The sequence below is a fragment of the Ursus americanus genome, chromosome 16 (genome assembly GCF_024610735.1).
Source record: "Ursus americanus isolate L20-20 chromosome 16, mUrsAme1.1.p, whole genome shotgun sequence".
Classification (NCBI taxonomy): Eukaryota; Metazoa; Chordata; class Mammalia; order Carnivora; family Ursidae; genus Ursus; species Ursus americanus.
Genome location: NC_142142.1, coordinates 61,266,352 through 61,284,937, shown reverse-complemented (window position 1 = coordinate 61,284,937; position 18,586 = coordinate 61,266,352). Strand labels below are relative to the sequence as shown.

Genomic DNA, 18,586 nt, shown 5'->3' with positions numbered 1-18,586 from the left:
GTGTCTGTTCATATCTTCTGCCCATTTTATGATTTGTTTATTTGTTTCTTGTGTATTGAGTTTGAGAAGTTCTTTATGGATCGTGGATACTAATCTTTTATCTGTAGTGTCATTACAAATATATTCTCCCATTCCATGGGCTGCCTCTTCTTTTGACCCTGTCATTTTAGTTCTGAGAGTGTATTCCAATAATATTAACAAAGAGAAACTTAAAGATATATTTGTGAGGAAATTTTTATTGTAAAACTGCATAAGATAATAACAAATTTGGAAATTTCCTAACTTAGTAAAATGCATTCTGATCCCTCTGTTAAGTAGAATATTAGGCAGCTATCAAATATGGAAGCCATCTCTGGCAGAGCTCGTCGAAGAGCCCCAGTATCCGTTTTTCCCCGTTCCTGATAGAAACTCCATGTTTTCAGCTAGGCCTTTGGCCACGTGAAACAAACACTTCGCTTCTCCATTTCTGTGCCACCCTGAGTTACTCTGTGACTTGGTGATGGTTCTTGGCTTCCAGGAAGAGAAGGCTCCCTGAGAGGGAGGGGCCCGTGTCTTCTGTGTCTTCCTCTTTCTTGCTGGCTGGAGGGTTTCATTCCCTGTGCCAGTAACAGCTAAAGCTCCAACAGCATCTCTGACCAAGACATGATCTCTGAGATACAAGGTGGTCAGTGACTAGGACAGAAGAAACAGCCTGAGGACACCTCGGGGACTCCCCCGCCCCCCAGTCAGCCCTGAATGGCTTTTCCCTGCCCTCCCAGGCTCACGCTGTTTGCTGTACTCATTGGAATCCTCAGCGGTTATTTTGAAAAAAGAAAAGTGCAAGGCCTTAGAGTATCTTACACAGTTATGTTTCTAAATGCATCTGTGAGTTTGTATAGGTGGGGAGAGAGAGAGACAGCCGGATGGAGGAAAGAGAACTTAAATCATTTCACAGAATGCATGATTTTTCACTTCCCTCTTTATAACTTTCAATTCTAAAGGGAAGTTTTTACATAATCGTATTGTTCTCAAGATTAAGACAAAGCTTTTTTTTTTTTTTTTTTTTTTTTTAGTGCTTATATAAATTGGCCTTCATTTGCAGTTTGAATGTTAAAATAATGAATATACAGATGCAGATGTATATTGGTAATTTTTTTTTTAAATATAAGCATTCAGATCATTTGAAAAAATTACTACTTAGGAATAAATTCATAGTGTCCTTTATATATGTTTTTAGGTGAACTTGTATGTGAACTCAGAGATGAAAGATTTTTTTTTTTATTATATTATGTTAGTCACTATACAGTACATCCCTGGTTTTTGATGTAAAGTTCGATGATTCATTACTTGCGTATAACACCCAGTGCACCATGCAATATGTGCCCTCCTTACTACCCATCACCAGTCTATCCCATTCCCCCACCCCCCTCCCCTCTGAGGCCCTCAGTTTGTTTCTCAGACTCCATAGTCTCTCATGTTTCATTTCCCCTTCTGATTACCCCCCCTTTCTTTATCCCTTTCTTCTCCTACCGATCTTCCTAGTTCTTATGTTCCATAGATGAGAGAAATCATATGATAATTGTCTTTCTCTGCTTGACCTATTTCACTTAGCATTATCTCCTCCAGTGCCGTCCATGTTGCAGCAAATGTTGAGAACTCGTTCTTTCTGATAGCTGAGTAATATTCCATTGTATATATGGACCACATCTTCTTAATCCAGTCATCTGTTGAAGGGCATCTCGGTTCCTTCCACGATTTAGCTATTGTGGACATTGCTGCTATGAACATTGGGGTGCATATGGCCCTTCTCTTCACTACGTCTGTATCTTTGGGGCAAATACCCAGTAGTGCAATGGTTGGGTCATAGGGTAGCTCAATTTTTAACTTTTTAAGGGGCCTCCACACTGTTTTCCAGAGTGGCTGTGAAAGATTTTTAAGGGTTCACAAAAAATACGGCTTGTAGTTCATTACAGAATATTATTAAAAATATCCTATGGCCAAGTTACACATAAATCAAAATAAATGAGAACCCAGTGTATAAATATAAATGTGGGAGTTCCCAGGCAAATATTAGTAACATTATCTCAAGTGGAGAATAAATGAATGACCCTCTATGACAAAGATTTCATCCCAAGAATATAATCATTGCTTACTATCAGGACACCTATTAATGTAATCATAATATTTATGCATTAACTATTATTTTATGTTTTTCTGTACTTAAACTTTGTTTTGCAGTGAAAATGATTAACTTCTACAATAAGATGAGAAAACAAACATTATTTTAAAAAAATTTATTAAGCACTAACTAAACAACACTATGACCGTGGTTTGAGCGTGGCATTGGTTGAGGGTGGGCAGGTGGGAAGTTTGGTATAAAAATATTCACGATCAAACAGTAACCTTTTAAAATAGTAGATTCACAGAGAACGTAATGGCTTGATTTTCCTGGAAAAAAAATAGAAGAAAACATAAGTCAGGGTGTTGTTGGAGGTAAGATATAAATAGAACTAATCTCTACTATGAGGTGTGCCTTCACAGAACGGCCATGGGCCCAGCATCTCCAAAGGGGAGGATCTGCACGGAGGCCTCACTGTCTCAGCACGGACCCAGCAGCCATCAGTTGGCCCTGTGGTCCAGGTGCGCCTCATCACAGAGAAGGAATGAGACTCAGCCCAACTAACTTCTTGGGGAGGAAGCCACACGCCCGCTGTCTAAAAGCAAAGCCAGTTTTGTGCATGCATCAGATTTGAATATTTTCCACTCACTAGGTAGGTCCTTGAGAAACATGAAGACCGAGGGATTTTCTAGCTGGCTACCATCAGATGTACAGTTTCTTACAATTTCAAATGGAAGCAGAGTGTTACCGAAGGCCATTAAGAAAATGCAGAGGACACCCTGACTAGTGGGCAGCTGCTCTCTGGCCTTGCTCTCTGCTCTATCTAGATTATATTACAGACTCTGAGCAGGGAGCACCCAAGTCCATTGCTTGGAGACACTTACCTGAGATGCTTCATATGGATTTTAGTTCCCAGGAAAGAGGTAGAAATACCGTGTCATGGATAATCTCTCGATCGTGGGCATCTGGATCATTATATTCGGCTTCTCAAATGCATTTTGAACCTAAGGTGGTGAAGAAAATCTTTAGAGATTTCCTATGAGGGAAATCTGGACTTCCTGCTTAGGAGTGGGAAAATTTATGGAGTGGATGAAGGCTGTGGCCAGGTAGTATACACAGAAGAAATTTTTAGCTTTTCCTTGGCATACATAACAAAAACAGAATCATCAAAAGCATTTTCTGAATAAGCAAGGCTATCAGAGTCGGAGAAACTCACACTGGTTCCAAGCGGTACTGCAAAAAAACCTCCTCTTTAAGCAAACCTGCAGTACAGGAAGGCATGTCATGACGGCTTCAGAGTTTCCAGGATTCCCCCTCAAAAATGTTTGAAAATGGTTGCACAGTTTTCCAGGATATAACAGTGAAAAGACAAGAAGACCCCTACCTTTCGGAAAATCTCCTCCAAATGGTGACAACAAGAATACTCTCCTAAGTAGTGGATAAGGTGGGAAATGAAGACTGAGCCCTCTGTGTTCAATCTCCAAGAAACATTATCTGCAAATAAAAGGCATTAAAATATTGGGAGATGTGGCCTTCATTTAAGTATGGAAGACTGTTAGAGCCATAGCGTTTGGACACAGTTTGCTTTCAATGCTTTGGAGGAGAGACAGACAAATCTGGATAAAGCTAGGACGTCAGGTTTCCACAGCAGGTGCAGAGAAAACCGTCACGGGCCCTCAGTCATAAACGCCCTGCACGTTCCTCGGCAGAGCCAAAGTTATCCCCCTACCGCTGCCGGTAGTGGAAGAAAACAGAATTCCCTTTAGCACTTACTACATGATCAAAAAAAAAAAAAAAAAAAAGAAGAAGAAGAAGGAGGAGGAAGAAGAAGGAGGAGGAGGGGGAGGGGGACGAGGAGGAGGAAAGAGAAAGGAGAAGAAGAAGAAGAAGAAGAAAGAAGAAGAAAGAAGGAGAAGAAGAAGAAGAAGAAGAATCTAGATCTTGCCATTCCTTGAGTCTGGACCTCCTTTTCATCTGCACTGTTTGCTACTGTTAATATTTTACCTGTACTTTTTTATCTCGAGCATTGTTCGAGTGACTGCTTCTTGTTACTGTGGCAATATGATCCAATCTGTCCCATTATCAAAAAGCCAGTAGACTCCCATTTGTCCTTCTACCTACAGCTGCCTCTCTGTTTCTTCTTCCTTTCATAGTTACGTTTCTGAGGTTTGTCTTACTCACCATGTTCATGACCTCCTAGTGTGCTCACTCTGGACTGTTGTCTCCCTCCCACGCCAGTTCACGCGGGGCTCTCCCATGGCCAGCCATGACCTCCAAGGCATTAAACCTCACAGGTCACCTTTACCTGATTCATCATTCAAATCAGAAACTGGCCGTAACTCCCGCAGATTCTTTCTGGGTAACTCTGGCAGCACATACTCTCCCTACTTTGCTTTCTTATCCTCCAGCCGTACTTTCTGAGTGCACTCTGCGAACTGGGACTTCCGTCTGTCCAGTTCCTCAAGCCTCCGCTATGGGATGTCTTCTCAGTGTTCAATGTTCCTGGATCACTTTGTCCATTGTTAGAACATTAACAATCATTCTTAGGCAAGCATCTCCCCAAATCTTGCTGCCGATCTCTTTTCTGAAGCATAAGGCTTTGTGACTCTCTCCCTTTCCTCCTCAAGTATGCTGAAGGCATCTTACTCTTTCTTGCAGGATGACCATTTTAATGAAGGCACCACAATCATCCCTGGTGACCTCGAGTCACCTGTGTCACCCCTTTTTATTCACCTGCCATATCCACTAAACACCAGGTTATACAAATTTTACATACTAATTATTTCTGGATTCAACAGCTATGTCTTCCCAAGACTGGCATTATCACCTGTGGCCCATGATACTGCAAGTCACATTTTAACCCGCCTCCCTGTATCGCCTCTTGCTATACCATAACCCATTCCCCCCAGAATCCCCGCAGTGTTCATCTAAAACTGTCTTACCATTTTTTGGCATATGTTTCACCAAAATTTCCTATTGCTATTAGTAATAAAGCATGTCAACATAAAACATCAAATCCTTCCCTAACGTATGAGGTTTCAAATTATACGGCCCCTGCCTCCCCTCCGACCTCCCTCTTGGTCCTGGCCCCTGGCTCAGTGCTGCAGACACACTGGGCCTGTTTTCCAACTCCTCTCTTTCCTAAGTCCTCTGTGTACACTGTCCTTCTCTTACCACTGACACAGTTAACTCCTTCACTTTTCAACACATTTTTCCTGAAAGCACTTAGCACAGTTGATGATCATTATTTATTTGTGTGCGGTCGTGCATGTATTTTCTGCTCAGCTCGTCTCTGTGCCTCTGCTCTGACTACACCCCGAAAGGCTCAGCCTGTGCGTCTGTTTCAGCTGTGCACCCTGCACCCAGCACCAGCTCCGTCTCAGCTCATCGTTACGGGAACACAAAGGAAAGCCGGAATTACACATATTGGACTCCACGCCCTTCACTTATTTAAACAGTCTCTTAGAGCGTACATCAGGCCCTTTGTGCCTTTTTAACTTCCGTTAGTAGCTAAAAGTAGAGAGCTCTGCTTTTGAATAAAACTCCATTCAAACTCCATCATGTGAGACAAAGTAGAGCTGTTCCAGGTACGGGATGGGTGTTCCCTGCGCGGCCTGTTTCCTGTTTCCCCAGACTAGACTCAGAGCATCCTCATGGGCCATCAGAATCGCAGGCCCTCCTCTGGACCTACGAATCAGAACTCTACATCTAATGACATTCTGTGCACATCGAAGTTTGTCATCACTACACCAGAGCACTTACAACTTACAATTGTGACTTGTGTGGGGCGCCTGGGTGGCTCCGTCCGTGAAGCGTCTGCCTTCGGCTTAGGTCAGGATCCCAGGGTCCTGGGATCGAGCCACATGTCAGGCTCCTTGCTCTGTGGGGAGCCTGCTTCTCCTTCTGCCTGTTTCTGCCTGCCACTCCCCCTGCTTGTGCTCTTTCTCTCTCTCTCTGACAAATAAATAAAATCTTTAAAAAAAATAAATTAAAAAAAAAAGAATTGTGACTTGTATCAGCTAGATTCTGGAAATTGCCCCAGTTCTATACATCATTCACAAAACAATATCATAGATGACTGTTAAATAGATTTCCTGCAGGTTTGACTGTGATCGACTTGGCATATCTTCTGTTTCTGTCTACTGTGTCTTTCCTGCCAAAGGATTTTCAGTCATTGGCTATATTATACCGAAGTCAGGTATTTGAATGTTAACTAATTTTTTAAGACTAGATTCAAATAACCAGCCAAGAGGTTCTAGAACGTGTGGAGCAAGTATTACAGGGTTACTGATTGCCTTGCGTAACTGCTGGTAGGTGATCGGGTGGACCAGCTTTGGGACTAAGATGCACGTCCGTGTGACTGCTATGGTGAGCAAGCAGACAGAAACGACTCCGTTCATTTACAGTTACACTATTTTAAGTTTGGACCCTCACAAAAGTCCAGCTTACTTTGAAAGTTTCCTCCAAAATGAAGACTTACGGCTTTCTAGTTATAAAAATGATCTCAATATTTTAAACCTCTTCTCTACAAAACCTATCATTAGAGAGAAAATGTCCATCTGTTAGTGGTCAGGTAGGATCATAGCCAAGCCTGTGACAGGAGATTGAGAGACTGCTCTCTGAAGTCACTTACGTGGAGTTGAAGATTTGAAAGCGATGAAGTCCTTCTCCACGTGGGTCTTTTCTATGGCATCACTGGAGACGTAGCGCTGCAAGGGCTGGTAATACGTCCACGCTAACGCTTCTCCCATATCGGTCACCCAGATGGCCCCGTCACCTCCTGGGAGAGAGACCCTTTTCTTATGAAAGGAGTTACACACACACAATCTCTTTTACCACTATGCCCATACTTCAGTACATTCTGATATGGGATTTATTAAAAATGTAAGTCTGTTTCTACTAGAAAAACCACCTCACTGACTGGGAACTCTACAGAGCCCACTGACATTTTAGAATGACCTAGTCCCAAAGGATCGGGACATTCATTATTCTAGTGTGCTTCATACTTCTTAAAAAATGATACAGACTTAATTTCTTTTTTTTTAAGATTATTCATTTATTTTTTTGAGAGAGAGAGAGCAACCGAGTATGTGAGCACATGAAAGAACACCAGATGGAGAGGGAGAAGCAGACTTCCCACTGAGCAGGGAGCCCAGCATGGGACTCGATCCCAGGACCCTGGGATCATGACCTGAGCCGAAGGCAGACGCTTCAGCGACTGAGCCACCCAGGCACTCCCAGACTTAATTTCGTCTGGACCAGACCTGAGTGCAGTTCTAAAATGTTGTTTCTGTCACTCCTTCCTGGGAACACGAAAGCTAGCTGCTGGGCGAATTGAAAAAGGTGCATGGCCCTTCCCTGGTCCCCCGAGCCCAACTCACTGCCACGGCAGGCCTGCGTGATGATGACCTTGGGCTTGTCCTTGAGACTCCAGCAGCTACGGTTGTTGAAAATCTGGAAGATGGTGTCATCAGAGAGAATGTCTGGCTCTTCATCTCTGTGCTTTGTGCCACAGATTCCATCCAGGGTGCCGTGGGACATGAACACCAGGAACGTGCTGTCGGAGAAGTGGTGCTCTTGGCGGGCAGCGAAGTCCTTCAGCTCCTCTTTCATTTCCTGAAAGAGTCTCCGGAGTTACTACCTACCAGCTCTCCATATACGGTTTGCACTCAAACTGTAGACGGAGCAGGCATTAAGGAATCAGACCGTGTGCACAGAATGGAATTGTAAGAGAAATTTCGTTCTGACGTAAAACCAGGAAATCAGACATATAGAATGTAAAGGTTAGCAGGGGCTTTTTGGTTTTTGTTTTTTTGGTTTTATTTATTTATTTATTTATTTATTTGAGAGAGAGAGAGAGCTGGGGGCAGGGCAGAGGGAGAGAGAATCTCAAGCACACTCCATGCTGAGCATGGAGCCCAACACAGGGTTGGGTCTCAGGATGCTGAAATCATGACCTGAGCCGAAACCCAGAGTGGGGTGCTCAAACCGTGGTGCCACCCAGGCACCCTGAGCAGGTTTTTCATACAGCCTGTAGCCCAGTGGTTTTCAGTAGAACCTGAAGCTGGTGGAGGTGCTGGGAGGTGGAGGATAAGGCATGGGAGGTGTGGCAGGTCCCCCACCAGAAGGCTTTGCTTTCATCTGTATTCCATGTTGGGGTTCCCCTAAGTTTTTATTAAAAAAGAGTGAGACAGAGACTAAGGGACTGTTTCCTATTGACATTAGAGACACTTAACAAATTCCTTCTGAGGTTTGAAATGGTTTGTCAAAACCATGGTGGTTGTCCCGATATTTTTTGGTCGAGCCAGGATCACAACTTTGTGTGTGTGTGTGCTCACAATCTTTTTTTTTTTTTTTTTTTGACTGCGTACTTGGCTTTACATTTAGACACATAATATAGAAATTATATAAAGGCCTCAGAGTTGTGTCTCACACAGACTATCAAGTCATCGGTGCCTCCCAAACTGAGAATATTAGAAAGATCCAACATTTTTAGTGAAATACTACTCTATAAATCTTCGCTCTAAAAATGTGCATTGGAAGAGGCCGAAACCCAGGGATGCCTATTCTGGAGAAAGAGAACTCCTGTAACATGCACTGTTTTTTCCAGCTGTGAAGGAAGAAGTCCAGGATAGAAAGGGAAGGAAGGAAGCTTATCCCACTATCCTGGGCCATTACCAGAGCTGTGAGATTTTCCTTAATAACCACCGAATATCCAAGGTTCTCAAGCAGGCCTTGCATCCCCAAAATGTCATTTTCACAGCCTTCTCGATCAGAAAGGTAGTCAAATTCTTTGTTGCAAATGATGAGGGCCAGGCGTGTTCGGCCCTCCTTCTCCATCACTGGATATATCTGCAAATAACAGACACAGGGTGAGTTACATGCGGCCTCCCCACTTTTGCCTCCGAAGTCCACCCAAAACAGGCCCTTAGGATTACAGAACGGGTGGCTGGAGAACTTGGGGATGGAAATTGGTCCTCATGACGAAAGACACAGGACTCCAGACTGAAAGCACGTAGTGTAGCTGAGCATGGGCTCTGGGGACCTGGCTTTGGTTCGATGGTGGGGAAGAGTTTCAAGTATGTTGGAGGACCGGCTGAAACTGGCGGGAAATCTGATGGAAGGACCACTTAATTAGATGACATGACTAATAATATCCTGCACGTTTTGGGCTGATCCAAAGGCATCTGTATCAAGAACTAAAATTCCCAGTGAGTTCCCAGGATGCGGTTTGAGTGGACAGTCATACGTGTTCCTCCAGAGCGTGTTACCTCCTGTGCTCTTATAGTCTTCGGTTCCTGCGAATGCTTACAGGGACAAAGCTTCAGCACGTCCATTTGGGAAGCCTGGAGTTCCTGAATAACTACGAGTGAAAAAAATAACTCTTTAGGGAGGAGCACCCCCCACTTGCAGTCACGAAGCTCTTTTCACTGGGCTCTCCTTCTTTGGAAACGCTTACTGCCATCCCTTCAAAAAGCTTAATATAGCAAGAAAACCATTTTGTATAAAAAATGACAAAAACAAAAACCTTGAGTACCCTCTTTCTTTTTGCTTCTTGCTGATCCCACCACCAGTTTCCATTTGTCAGTGGCCATGCCATGGGCTAATGTTTCATACCCAGCACATTAGACTCACAGGAGCACAGTACCCAAGATTTGGAAGGAGGCCTCATGCTTATCTGGCCTAGTCAAGTCATTATTCAGATATCTGAACTCTACTCACAATATCCCTACTGTGTTATTACCACTAGTGAAATGTCTTCACTAACGGGGAACTTGCATGTTCTAAAGCACTCTGAACGGTTCTGAGGATCACAAAGGGTGAACCTTGTAAGCAACGGTATGTATTTCATGCATTGGGACCATCTAGAAAAATGTCTATTTCCTTTCCCGCTGAAAGCTCGTGAATATTTTTGTGGCTTCAATATATCTTACCTTGTGCTTCGATTATTTTATGTAAATCTCCCCAGAAAAACAATGATTATATTTTATCTTAATTGTGTTTACTGTATGTGTGTTTATTAATTGTGTTTCAGGGAAGGTGTGTTTAATTTTTGTATTTCCAGCATCTAGAATGATTGTGTGGCGCAGATTAAAAGTTTATAACTGCTTGTTAATGAATTGTTACCTTCAAATACTTGAAAAGAGCCACCAAGTACCTGTCCTGTGCCTCCTGCCTTTTGTTTCCCAAAGGGAAACAAGCCTTCTGTTCCTTTCGGTATTTTTGTGTAAGAATGATTTCATCTTTTGAACCAACCAGTCTGTTAATTTGCCTGCATCTTTCCCCATCTATTGTCCTTCCCCTCCCAAAAAAGGAAGAAATATGCTTCCTCCTATCTAAGTGACTCTCCTTGTGCCCTGAATTCCACTTCCTCTCACCCGCAAGAACTTGACTTTATTCAGACGTTATTCAGACCTGTCCCATCTGTGTCTCCTCTTCCCCCTCCTGTGTTCTCTCCCTGGCATATCACATGCCTTCACACCCCTCTCTCTCACAGACACCTCCCCTCCACGCCCTTCTCCTCCAGCTGTTGTCCTGTGCCTGGGCTCCACGTCTCAACACAACTCTTTAAAGATGGTGTCCCTTTGCACTGTTACTATTTTTTCAACTCTCATTTTGTTCTTGTATGCAATGGACACTGGCTGTCACTGTCCCGCTCAAATCCTTGGGATCAAGGTTCCCACTGACTATTTGTTGCTTTTCAGCATTTAACATGGCAGAACACATCTTTTCCGTGAAGAGTGTTCTCCAGGCTTCTGTGATGCTGTGTGTTGTGGCCATTCTTCCTCAAGCTGCTGGCACTCGCTTTCCGGCCACACATCTAAAAGTTGGGTCGTTCTACGCTACACCCTCTGTTATCCTCTCTGAGCACTCTGCCCAGGCAGTGTCTGCAGGCACGCCATCTTACCTACTGGCTACATGCTCCAGAATCCTCAGAGCTATTCCCAGGCCTGGTTCTTCTGTGAACAACTTGGTTTACTCCACTGGTGGATTCAATGTCTACCCTGGGATGTACTACACACATCATGTGACATGTACAGGGAAGGACTCCTAATATTTGTCCATGCCTCTCTGTTTCTCTTGAGTTTTCCTTCAACTACAAGTTTTCTTCTACCTCAGTTAATTGTACCTTCACTTAGTTGCCAAAGAAAACCAATTGTCATCCTGATTTCTCTTCTTCCTACATTAGCCCACGTCTGTCCATCCGTAGTCTTTGTTGACTCTACCTCCAGAAGAGGTGGAGTTGTCACCACTTTTCATCCTCTCTGTTAGTACAACCCCACAGTCTAAAAGCTTTTCTCTCTGAACTGAAATATTTGAACACCTTTAGCCTTTCTGATGCTGGGCCTCTTTATCACTCCTCCACTTAAAAACTCCTAAAGGCTTTCTGTTGCAAATAAAATCCAGTTCTCTCTCACTTTCAAAAAGGCCGAAAGTAGTATGGTAGCTTCAGCCTGAGTCCATAACAGCTCCTCCTACCGTGTCCCCCCAGTTTCATGCTCTCCCATCAGATTGGCCTTGTGACGTGACAAGTCCATTTCTTCTCAGCGCCCTTGGGCTTCCTTCCCTTCCATGGGATCCTTTTGCTATAGAGGGTGGCACAGCCCCCTCCCTCTCTACTCAAGTATGCACTGAAACAGCACCTCAAGTGAGTTCTCATAATTGCTCACCCTGGCCCACGTGCCTCGCCTCTTTTCTCTTGTCCATTTCCGGAATTGTACTATATAGTTTTTCTGTGTTTGCTATCTGTGTACCTTCACTACCCTGTCAACTTCATGAAAGAAGGCTCTTCATTTATCTTGTTTACTGCTACAAACAGTGATTAGAATAGTAGACAGTAGGTTTTCAGTTCTTGTGTGTGTGTGTGTGTGTATGAAAGGATATACTGGCGACTAAAGATTACAAAGTGTTTATGCCTTTGTAGGCTTGTCCAGAACTTCTGAAAATATGGTACTTAAAGCACAACACTCCTGTAGCCCCTCTCTAGACACTGTGATTCCTTAATGTGGTTCAGTAATGGATCCGTTTCTTTAGTGATCACACAGTGTATGCGACTAGTCCTGTTGTGTAATTTCTAACGTGCTTTTCTTAATCACATCCTTGTTCTGTTTATGCAGTTGATACTTGCTTATCTGTTTGATGATTTATGAAACTTTTAAAGATCTTATTAATCTCATTGAAAACTATGAGTCTCAGAAAGGTTGGATTATTTACACCAGAGAACATGGTTAGTAGGTGGCCGTGTTGGGCTCAGTGTAGAGATTGCTTGGGTTTTATTCCAGTTCTCTTTCCAGTACAGCATACGGCCCCTCCATCTGCCTTCACTCACAGAATGTCACCAAGCGTCCGTGACACTGCCTGCCATAGGCAGAAGCCATGCGTGTGGCCTCCAGCCTTCTCCCTGATTTCATGATCTTCACTTTCACTTCCAGATTCTTAGAGGATGGAAGAGCAGGGACATAATTGCTGACCTTACTTTTACTTGGGTGGACGCAGAAGGAAGAAATAACCCAGAATTTCTGAACCCATCTCTGGTCTCTCCACTGTAACTTAGGGCCCCTGTCACTTAGGGCCTTACCCTGAGTGAGGTATGAGGGTTTGCATGAGCCACTGGGTTTCGTGGCATCTGCTAGGGGGAGAGCCAGTGCCTGGGATGACTCCGCATTTTCTTCTTCTCCACTTCCTTCTGATTATTTCAGAGTCTGAAGTGGAATGAACAAAAAGTTAAGGATCAATGCTCTCTGCTGAACATTATTTCTAGAGATGGAAATTAACTAAAAACATAGTTTCCTAGGTCTTGACTGCAGTGCCTTCTGACAGCCCTAGTGGTCTGAGAGTTTTCATTTGTGATGTGAGATTTAAAGGTGCTTACCTGTCAGAGAAGAAGACTTGCTGCTCTCAGATTCATCATCCTCATTTTCAGCGTGAGATTCTGAAAGATTAGAAACAGAAGACTTGTTAGCAGAAGTAGGTTTCTAGAACCTACACACTTGAAACTCTTGCCCTTGTACTCAGAAGAAAATGACGATATTTCATGTGGGGTTACCCGATGAAGCATGGAAATTTGGCTCATTTTCTAAGCTCCAGGTTTGTCTTAAGGGACTGTGTCTTTCTGCAATGTGAAGGAGGAGACAGAGTTTCTAGGAAACAATGAAGAGCTCATTATTTTCTTGTTTATATAATTCAAGGAATAATCAAATTCTTTAATCAAGGTTTTTCTGCAATAGCATTTTTCATGCTGAGGAAATAATTTACACACCTCTGTAAAAGTTCCATGGTCGTTCAGCAACAATAAAATGATCCCAGAATGATGTGCCGAGTATTAGGAATACACTCATGTATATATTGTGCTCTAGAGTAGGGGTTAGGAAACTTTGGCTACAGGCCAAGGTCAGTTCAACACCAGTTTTTGTCAATAAAGCTTTATTGGAACACATCCACAGTCATTTTGTACTTACTAACTACTGCTAATTTTATGCCACAGCATCAGATTTGAGTCACTGTGACAGAGAAAGTTTGGTCCAAAAAACTTAAAATATTAACTCTCTTGACCTTTCAGAGAAAGAGAGTGCCAACTCATGCTTCAGAATGAAAGATACTCTTATGTTTCCCAAATTCCCTAGGTAGTCCTTTAACAAAGACAGTCTGGGTTCTCAGAGATTTATCTCTTGGGCCAAGCCACAACTAAGCAGAAGACAGTGGATTGTTTTTTTTGTTTTTTTTGTTTTTTTTTTCTGTTGAACATTTTGCATGTGGGAATAACTCTGGAGTTCACAGTGTGTGGCCAGAGTAGCACAGATTAGCTGAAGACTGTCCCTGAGTTTACTAGAGCTCCAGCACCATTTATGCATTTCACAAGTGTCTACTGAGCACCTTTTATGCGTCCGGTGCCATTTCCTTGAGTTGGGGCTCTCTTCATGAACAGAGCAGACAAAGCTCCATGCTTCGTGGAGTTTACGTTTTAGCAGGGGGAGATGTCATACAGTGAATAAGAAATGTTAAGGGATCATTGAAGGTGGCAGTTGCTGAGGGAAGAAGAAGATTTGCAGGAGTGTAAAGTGATGTTGGATGCTGGCACATGGACTGGGGGCTTTTGCTGTCTTATGTAAGTTCATCAGGCAAAGAAAGTACTAGAGATGTGGATAGTTTGTTCTCCACTCGCAAAAAGAAATAAGACAGAGATTGCATAAGAGAGCAGATAAAGCATAAGTTAGTAGTCCTTTGGCCCAAGATACTCACTTAAACTCAACAGGCTCTTGGAATTGACGAAATGGTCCATAAATACTTGGCCTACCACTTGAGTTTTCTCAGTGAGATCATCAACGAGGTTTTCAGTCTTATTCACGATGACATTCACTTTTTTCCCTATTGTTTGTAGCTCTTTCTTATCTAACACCTTCTTTTCCCTCAAGTCCTCCAGGAAGCTACCAAACATGGTGCTGGCAATCACCTTTATCTCGTTGACTGGGTCTTGTGGTGATCTCTTCTCTGTGAGAACAATAGGGTTTTAGGTATTGACAGGATGTTAGATCTCTGATTGTAGGCCCATGGTTCTCAAATTTAACAGGGAGAGTATCTGAGAGCTTGGGAAGCAGAGCTCCCTGCACCCCATTCCCAGAAACCTAATTTGATGGGTCAGAGTAAAGTGCATTATGTTTATTTCTAATTATGCTTTTGTCAACTCTGCCTCCAAAAGAGGTCCAGATATCACCACTTGTCATCCTCACCATTGGTACAAGGCAGCCTAGATACTATTATCTCTGAACCGAAATATTTGAACACCTTTAGCCTTTCTGATGCTGGGCCTCTTTATCACTCCTCCACTTAAAAACTCCTAAAGGCTTTCTGTTGCAAATAAAATCCAGTTCTTTCTCACTTTCAAAAAGGCCGAAAGTAGTATGGTAGCTTCAGCCTGAGTCCATAACAGCTCCTCCTACCGTGTCCCCCCAGTTTCATGCTCTCCCATCAGATTGGCCTTGTGACGTGACAAGTCCATTTCTTCTCAGCGCCCTTGGGCTTCCTTCCCTTCCATGGGATCCTTTTGCTATAGAGGGTGGCACAGCCCCCTCCCTCTCTACTCAAGTATGCACTGAAACAGCACCTCAAGTGAGTTCTCATAATTGCTCACCCTGGCCCACGTGCCTCGCCTCTTTTCTCTTGTCCATTTCCGGAATTGTACTATATAGTTTTTCTGTGTTTGCTATCTGTGTACCTTCACTACCCTGTCAACTTCATGAAAGAAGGCTCTTCATTTATCTTGTTTACTGCTACAAACAGTGATTAGAATAGTAGACAGTAGGTTTTCAGTTCTTGTGTGTGTGTGTGTGTGTGTGTGTATGAAAGGATATACTGGCGACTAAAGATTACAAAGTGTTTATGCCTTTGTAGGCTTGTCCAGAACTTCTGAAAATATGGTACTTAAAGCACAACACTCCTGTAGCCCCTCTCTAGACACTGTGATTCCTTAATGTGGTTCAGTAATGGATCCGTTTCTTTAGTGATCACACAGTGTATGCGACTAGTCCTGTTGTGTAATTTCTAACGTGCTTTTCTTAATCACATCCTTGTTCTGTTTATGCAGTTGATACTTGCTTATCTGTTTGATGATTTATGAAACTTTTAAAGATCTTATTAATCTCATTGAAAACTATGAGTCTCAGAAAGGTTGGATTATTTACACCAGAGAACATGGTTAGTAGGTGGCCGTGTTGGGCTCAGTGTAGAGATTGCTTGGGTTTTATTCCAGTTCTCTTTCCAGTACAGCATACGGCCCCTCCATCTGCCTTCACTCACAGAATGTCACCAAGCGTCCGTGACACTGCCTGCCATAGGCAGAAGCCATGCGTGTGGCCTCCAGCCTTCTCCCTGATTTCATGATCTTCACTTTCACTTCCAGATTCTTAGAGGATGGAAGAGCAGGGACATAATTGCTGACCTTACTTTTACTTGGGTGGACGCAGAAGGAAGAAATAACCCAGAATTTCTGAACCCATCTCTGGTCTCTCCACTGTAACTTAGGGCCCCTGTCACTTAGGGCCTTACCCTGAGTGAGGTATGAGGGTTTGCATGAGCCACTGGGTTTCGTGGCATCTGCTAGGGGGAGAGCCAGTGCCTGGGATGACTCCGCATTTTCTTCTTCTCCACTTCCTTCTGATTATTTCAGAGTCTGAAGTGGAATGAACAAAAAGTTAAGGATCAATGCTCTCTGCTGAACATTATTTCTAGAGATGGAAATTAACTAAAAACATAGTTTCCTAGGTCTTGACTGCAGTGCCTTCTGACAGCCCTAGTGGTCTGAGAGTTTTCATTTGTGATGTGAGATTTAAAGGTGCTTACCTGTCAGAGAAGACTTGCTGCTCTCAGATTCATCATCCTCATTTTCAGCGTGAGATTCTGAAAGATTAGAAACAGAAGACTTGTTAGCAGAAGTAGGTTTCTAGAACCTACACACTTGAAACTCTTGCCCTTGTACTCAGAAGAAAATGACGATATTTCATGTGGGGTTACCCGATGAAGCATGGAAATTTGGCTCATTTTCTAAGCTCCAGGTTTGTCTTAGGGGACTGTGTCTTTGTGCCAAGTGAAGGAAGAGACAGAGTTTCCAGGAAACTTTGGCCTACAGGCCAAGGTCAGTTCAACACCAGTTTTTGTCAATAAAGCTTTATTGGAACACATCCACAGTCATTTTGTACTTACTAACTACTGCTAATTTTATGCCACAGCATCAGATTTGAGTCACTGTGACAGAGAAAGTTTGGTCCAAAAAACTTAAAATATTAACTCTCTTGACCTTTCAGAGAAAGAGAGTGCCAACTCATGCTTCAGAATGAAAGATACTCTTATGTTTCCCAAATTCCCTAGGTAGTCCTTTAACAAAGACAGTCTGGGTTCTCAGAGATTTATCTCTTGGGCCAAGCCACAACTAAGCAGAAGACAGTGGATTGTTTTTTTTTTGTTTTTTTTTTGTTTTTTTTTTTTTCTGTTGAACATTTTGCATGTGGGAATAACTCTGGAGTTCACAGTGTGTGGCCAGAGTAGCACAGATTAGCTGAAGACTGTCCCTGAGTTTACTAGAGCTCCAGCACCATTTATGCATTTCACAAGTGTCTACTGAGCACCTTTTATGTGTCCGGTGCCATTTCCTTGAGTTGGGGCTCTCTTCATGAACAGAGCAGACAAAGCTCCATGCTTCGTGGAGTTTACGTTTTAGCAGGGGGAGATGTCATACAGTGAATAAGAAATGTTAAGGGATCATTGAAGGTGGCAGTTGCTGAGGGAAGAAGAAGATTTGCAGGAGTGTAAAGTGATGTTGGATGCTGGCACATGGACTGGGGGCTTTTGCTGTCTTATGTAAGTTCATCAGGCAAAGAAAGTACTAGAGATGTGGATAGTTTGTTCTCCACTCGCAAAAAGAAATAAGACAGAGATTGCATAAGAGAGCAGATAAAGCATAAGTTAGTAGTTCTTTGGCCCAAGATACTCACTTAAACTCAACAGGCTCTTGGAATTGACGAAATGGTCCATAAATACTTGGCCTACCACTTGAGTTTTCTCAGTGAAATCACCAACCAGGTTTTCAGTTTTATTCACGATGACATTCACTTTTTTCCCTATTGTTTGTAGCTCTTTCTTATCTAACACCTTCTTTTCCCTCAAGTCCTCCAGGAAGCTACCAAACATGGTGCTGGCAATCACCTTTATCTCGTTGACTGGGTCTTGTGGTGATCTCTTCTCTGTGAGAACAATAGGGTTTTAGGTATTGACAGGATGTTAGATCTCTGATTGTAGGCCCATGGTTCTCAAATTTAACAGGGAGAGTATCTGAGAGCTTGGGAAGCAGAGCTCCCTGCACCCCATTCCTAGAAACCTATTCGATAGGTCAGAGTCGTGTGCATGAATCTTTACTTCTCCCAGCGTCTCAGGTGATATCAAAGCTACTGTTCTGAGGACCACACACAGAGTAGCTCCAATCTTCCAGGATCCTATGCTTTTTTACTGGTGGAGAAAATGAGCCTCAGGGAAGGAAAACAACTTCACTAAGTAGCTTAGTGATGGCTGCAGAATTTCAGCTTGCTATCACCTGTGCTCGCTTCGCTTCCTGTCACTTTTATCAATACCTCTTTTAAAAACACACTGTAGTTAATATGGGTAGAAGTAAAGCGTAAAAGTATTACCACGTATGGAAGAGGGCTCGTTTGTTTCCCTGGCCAGGCCTGGCAGGGCGGGTCTGTATTCTGAGACTGAGAGCTCACATTGTGGCTGACTTGCTCACTGCTGGAAACAAAAGGTCATACAGAGAGCAGAAATAGGGGGGAAATGAAATACCCCCTCTTCAACTGGATGGCCCCTTACCCTGATGGGAACACTTAAGTGGTTAGAACACTAAGTCAGTATGAGTTCAAAGAAAAGACTAAAATCACAGGAAAGTTCTGAGAATGTAGGTTCAGATTTTTACACATTTTTCCCCCCAAAAAGCTGTAACTTCTC

General features: G+C 43.1%; 1 protein-coding gene across 1 annotated transcript in view; it reads right to left on the bottom strand.

Annotated features, from left to right (window-relative positions):
• Window positions 1–2,269: 2,269 nt before the first annotated feature.
• Window positions 2,270–18,586, bottom strand: part of LOC123792512 (caspase-12-like) — a 16,667-nt gene continuing 350 nt past the window's right edge. The window contains 10 exon segments of the mRNA XM_087868489.1: window positions 2,270–2,427; window positions 2,983–3,102; window positions 3,483–3,592; window positions 6,732–6,878; window positions 7,480–7,714; window positions 8,777–8,908; window positions 8,910–8,950; window positions 14,339–14,587; window positions 16,436–16,492; window positions 17,584–17,832. Coding sequence (XP_087724615.1) covers window positions 3,004–3,102; window positions 3,483–3,592; window positions 6,732–6,878; window positions 7,480–7,714; window positions 8,777–8,908; window positions 8,910–8,950; window positions 14,339–14,587; window positions 16,436–16,492; window positions 17,584–17,832 — 1,319 coding nt within the window. The 3' untranslated portion in view covers window positions 2,270–2,427; window positions 2,983–3,003.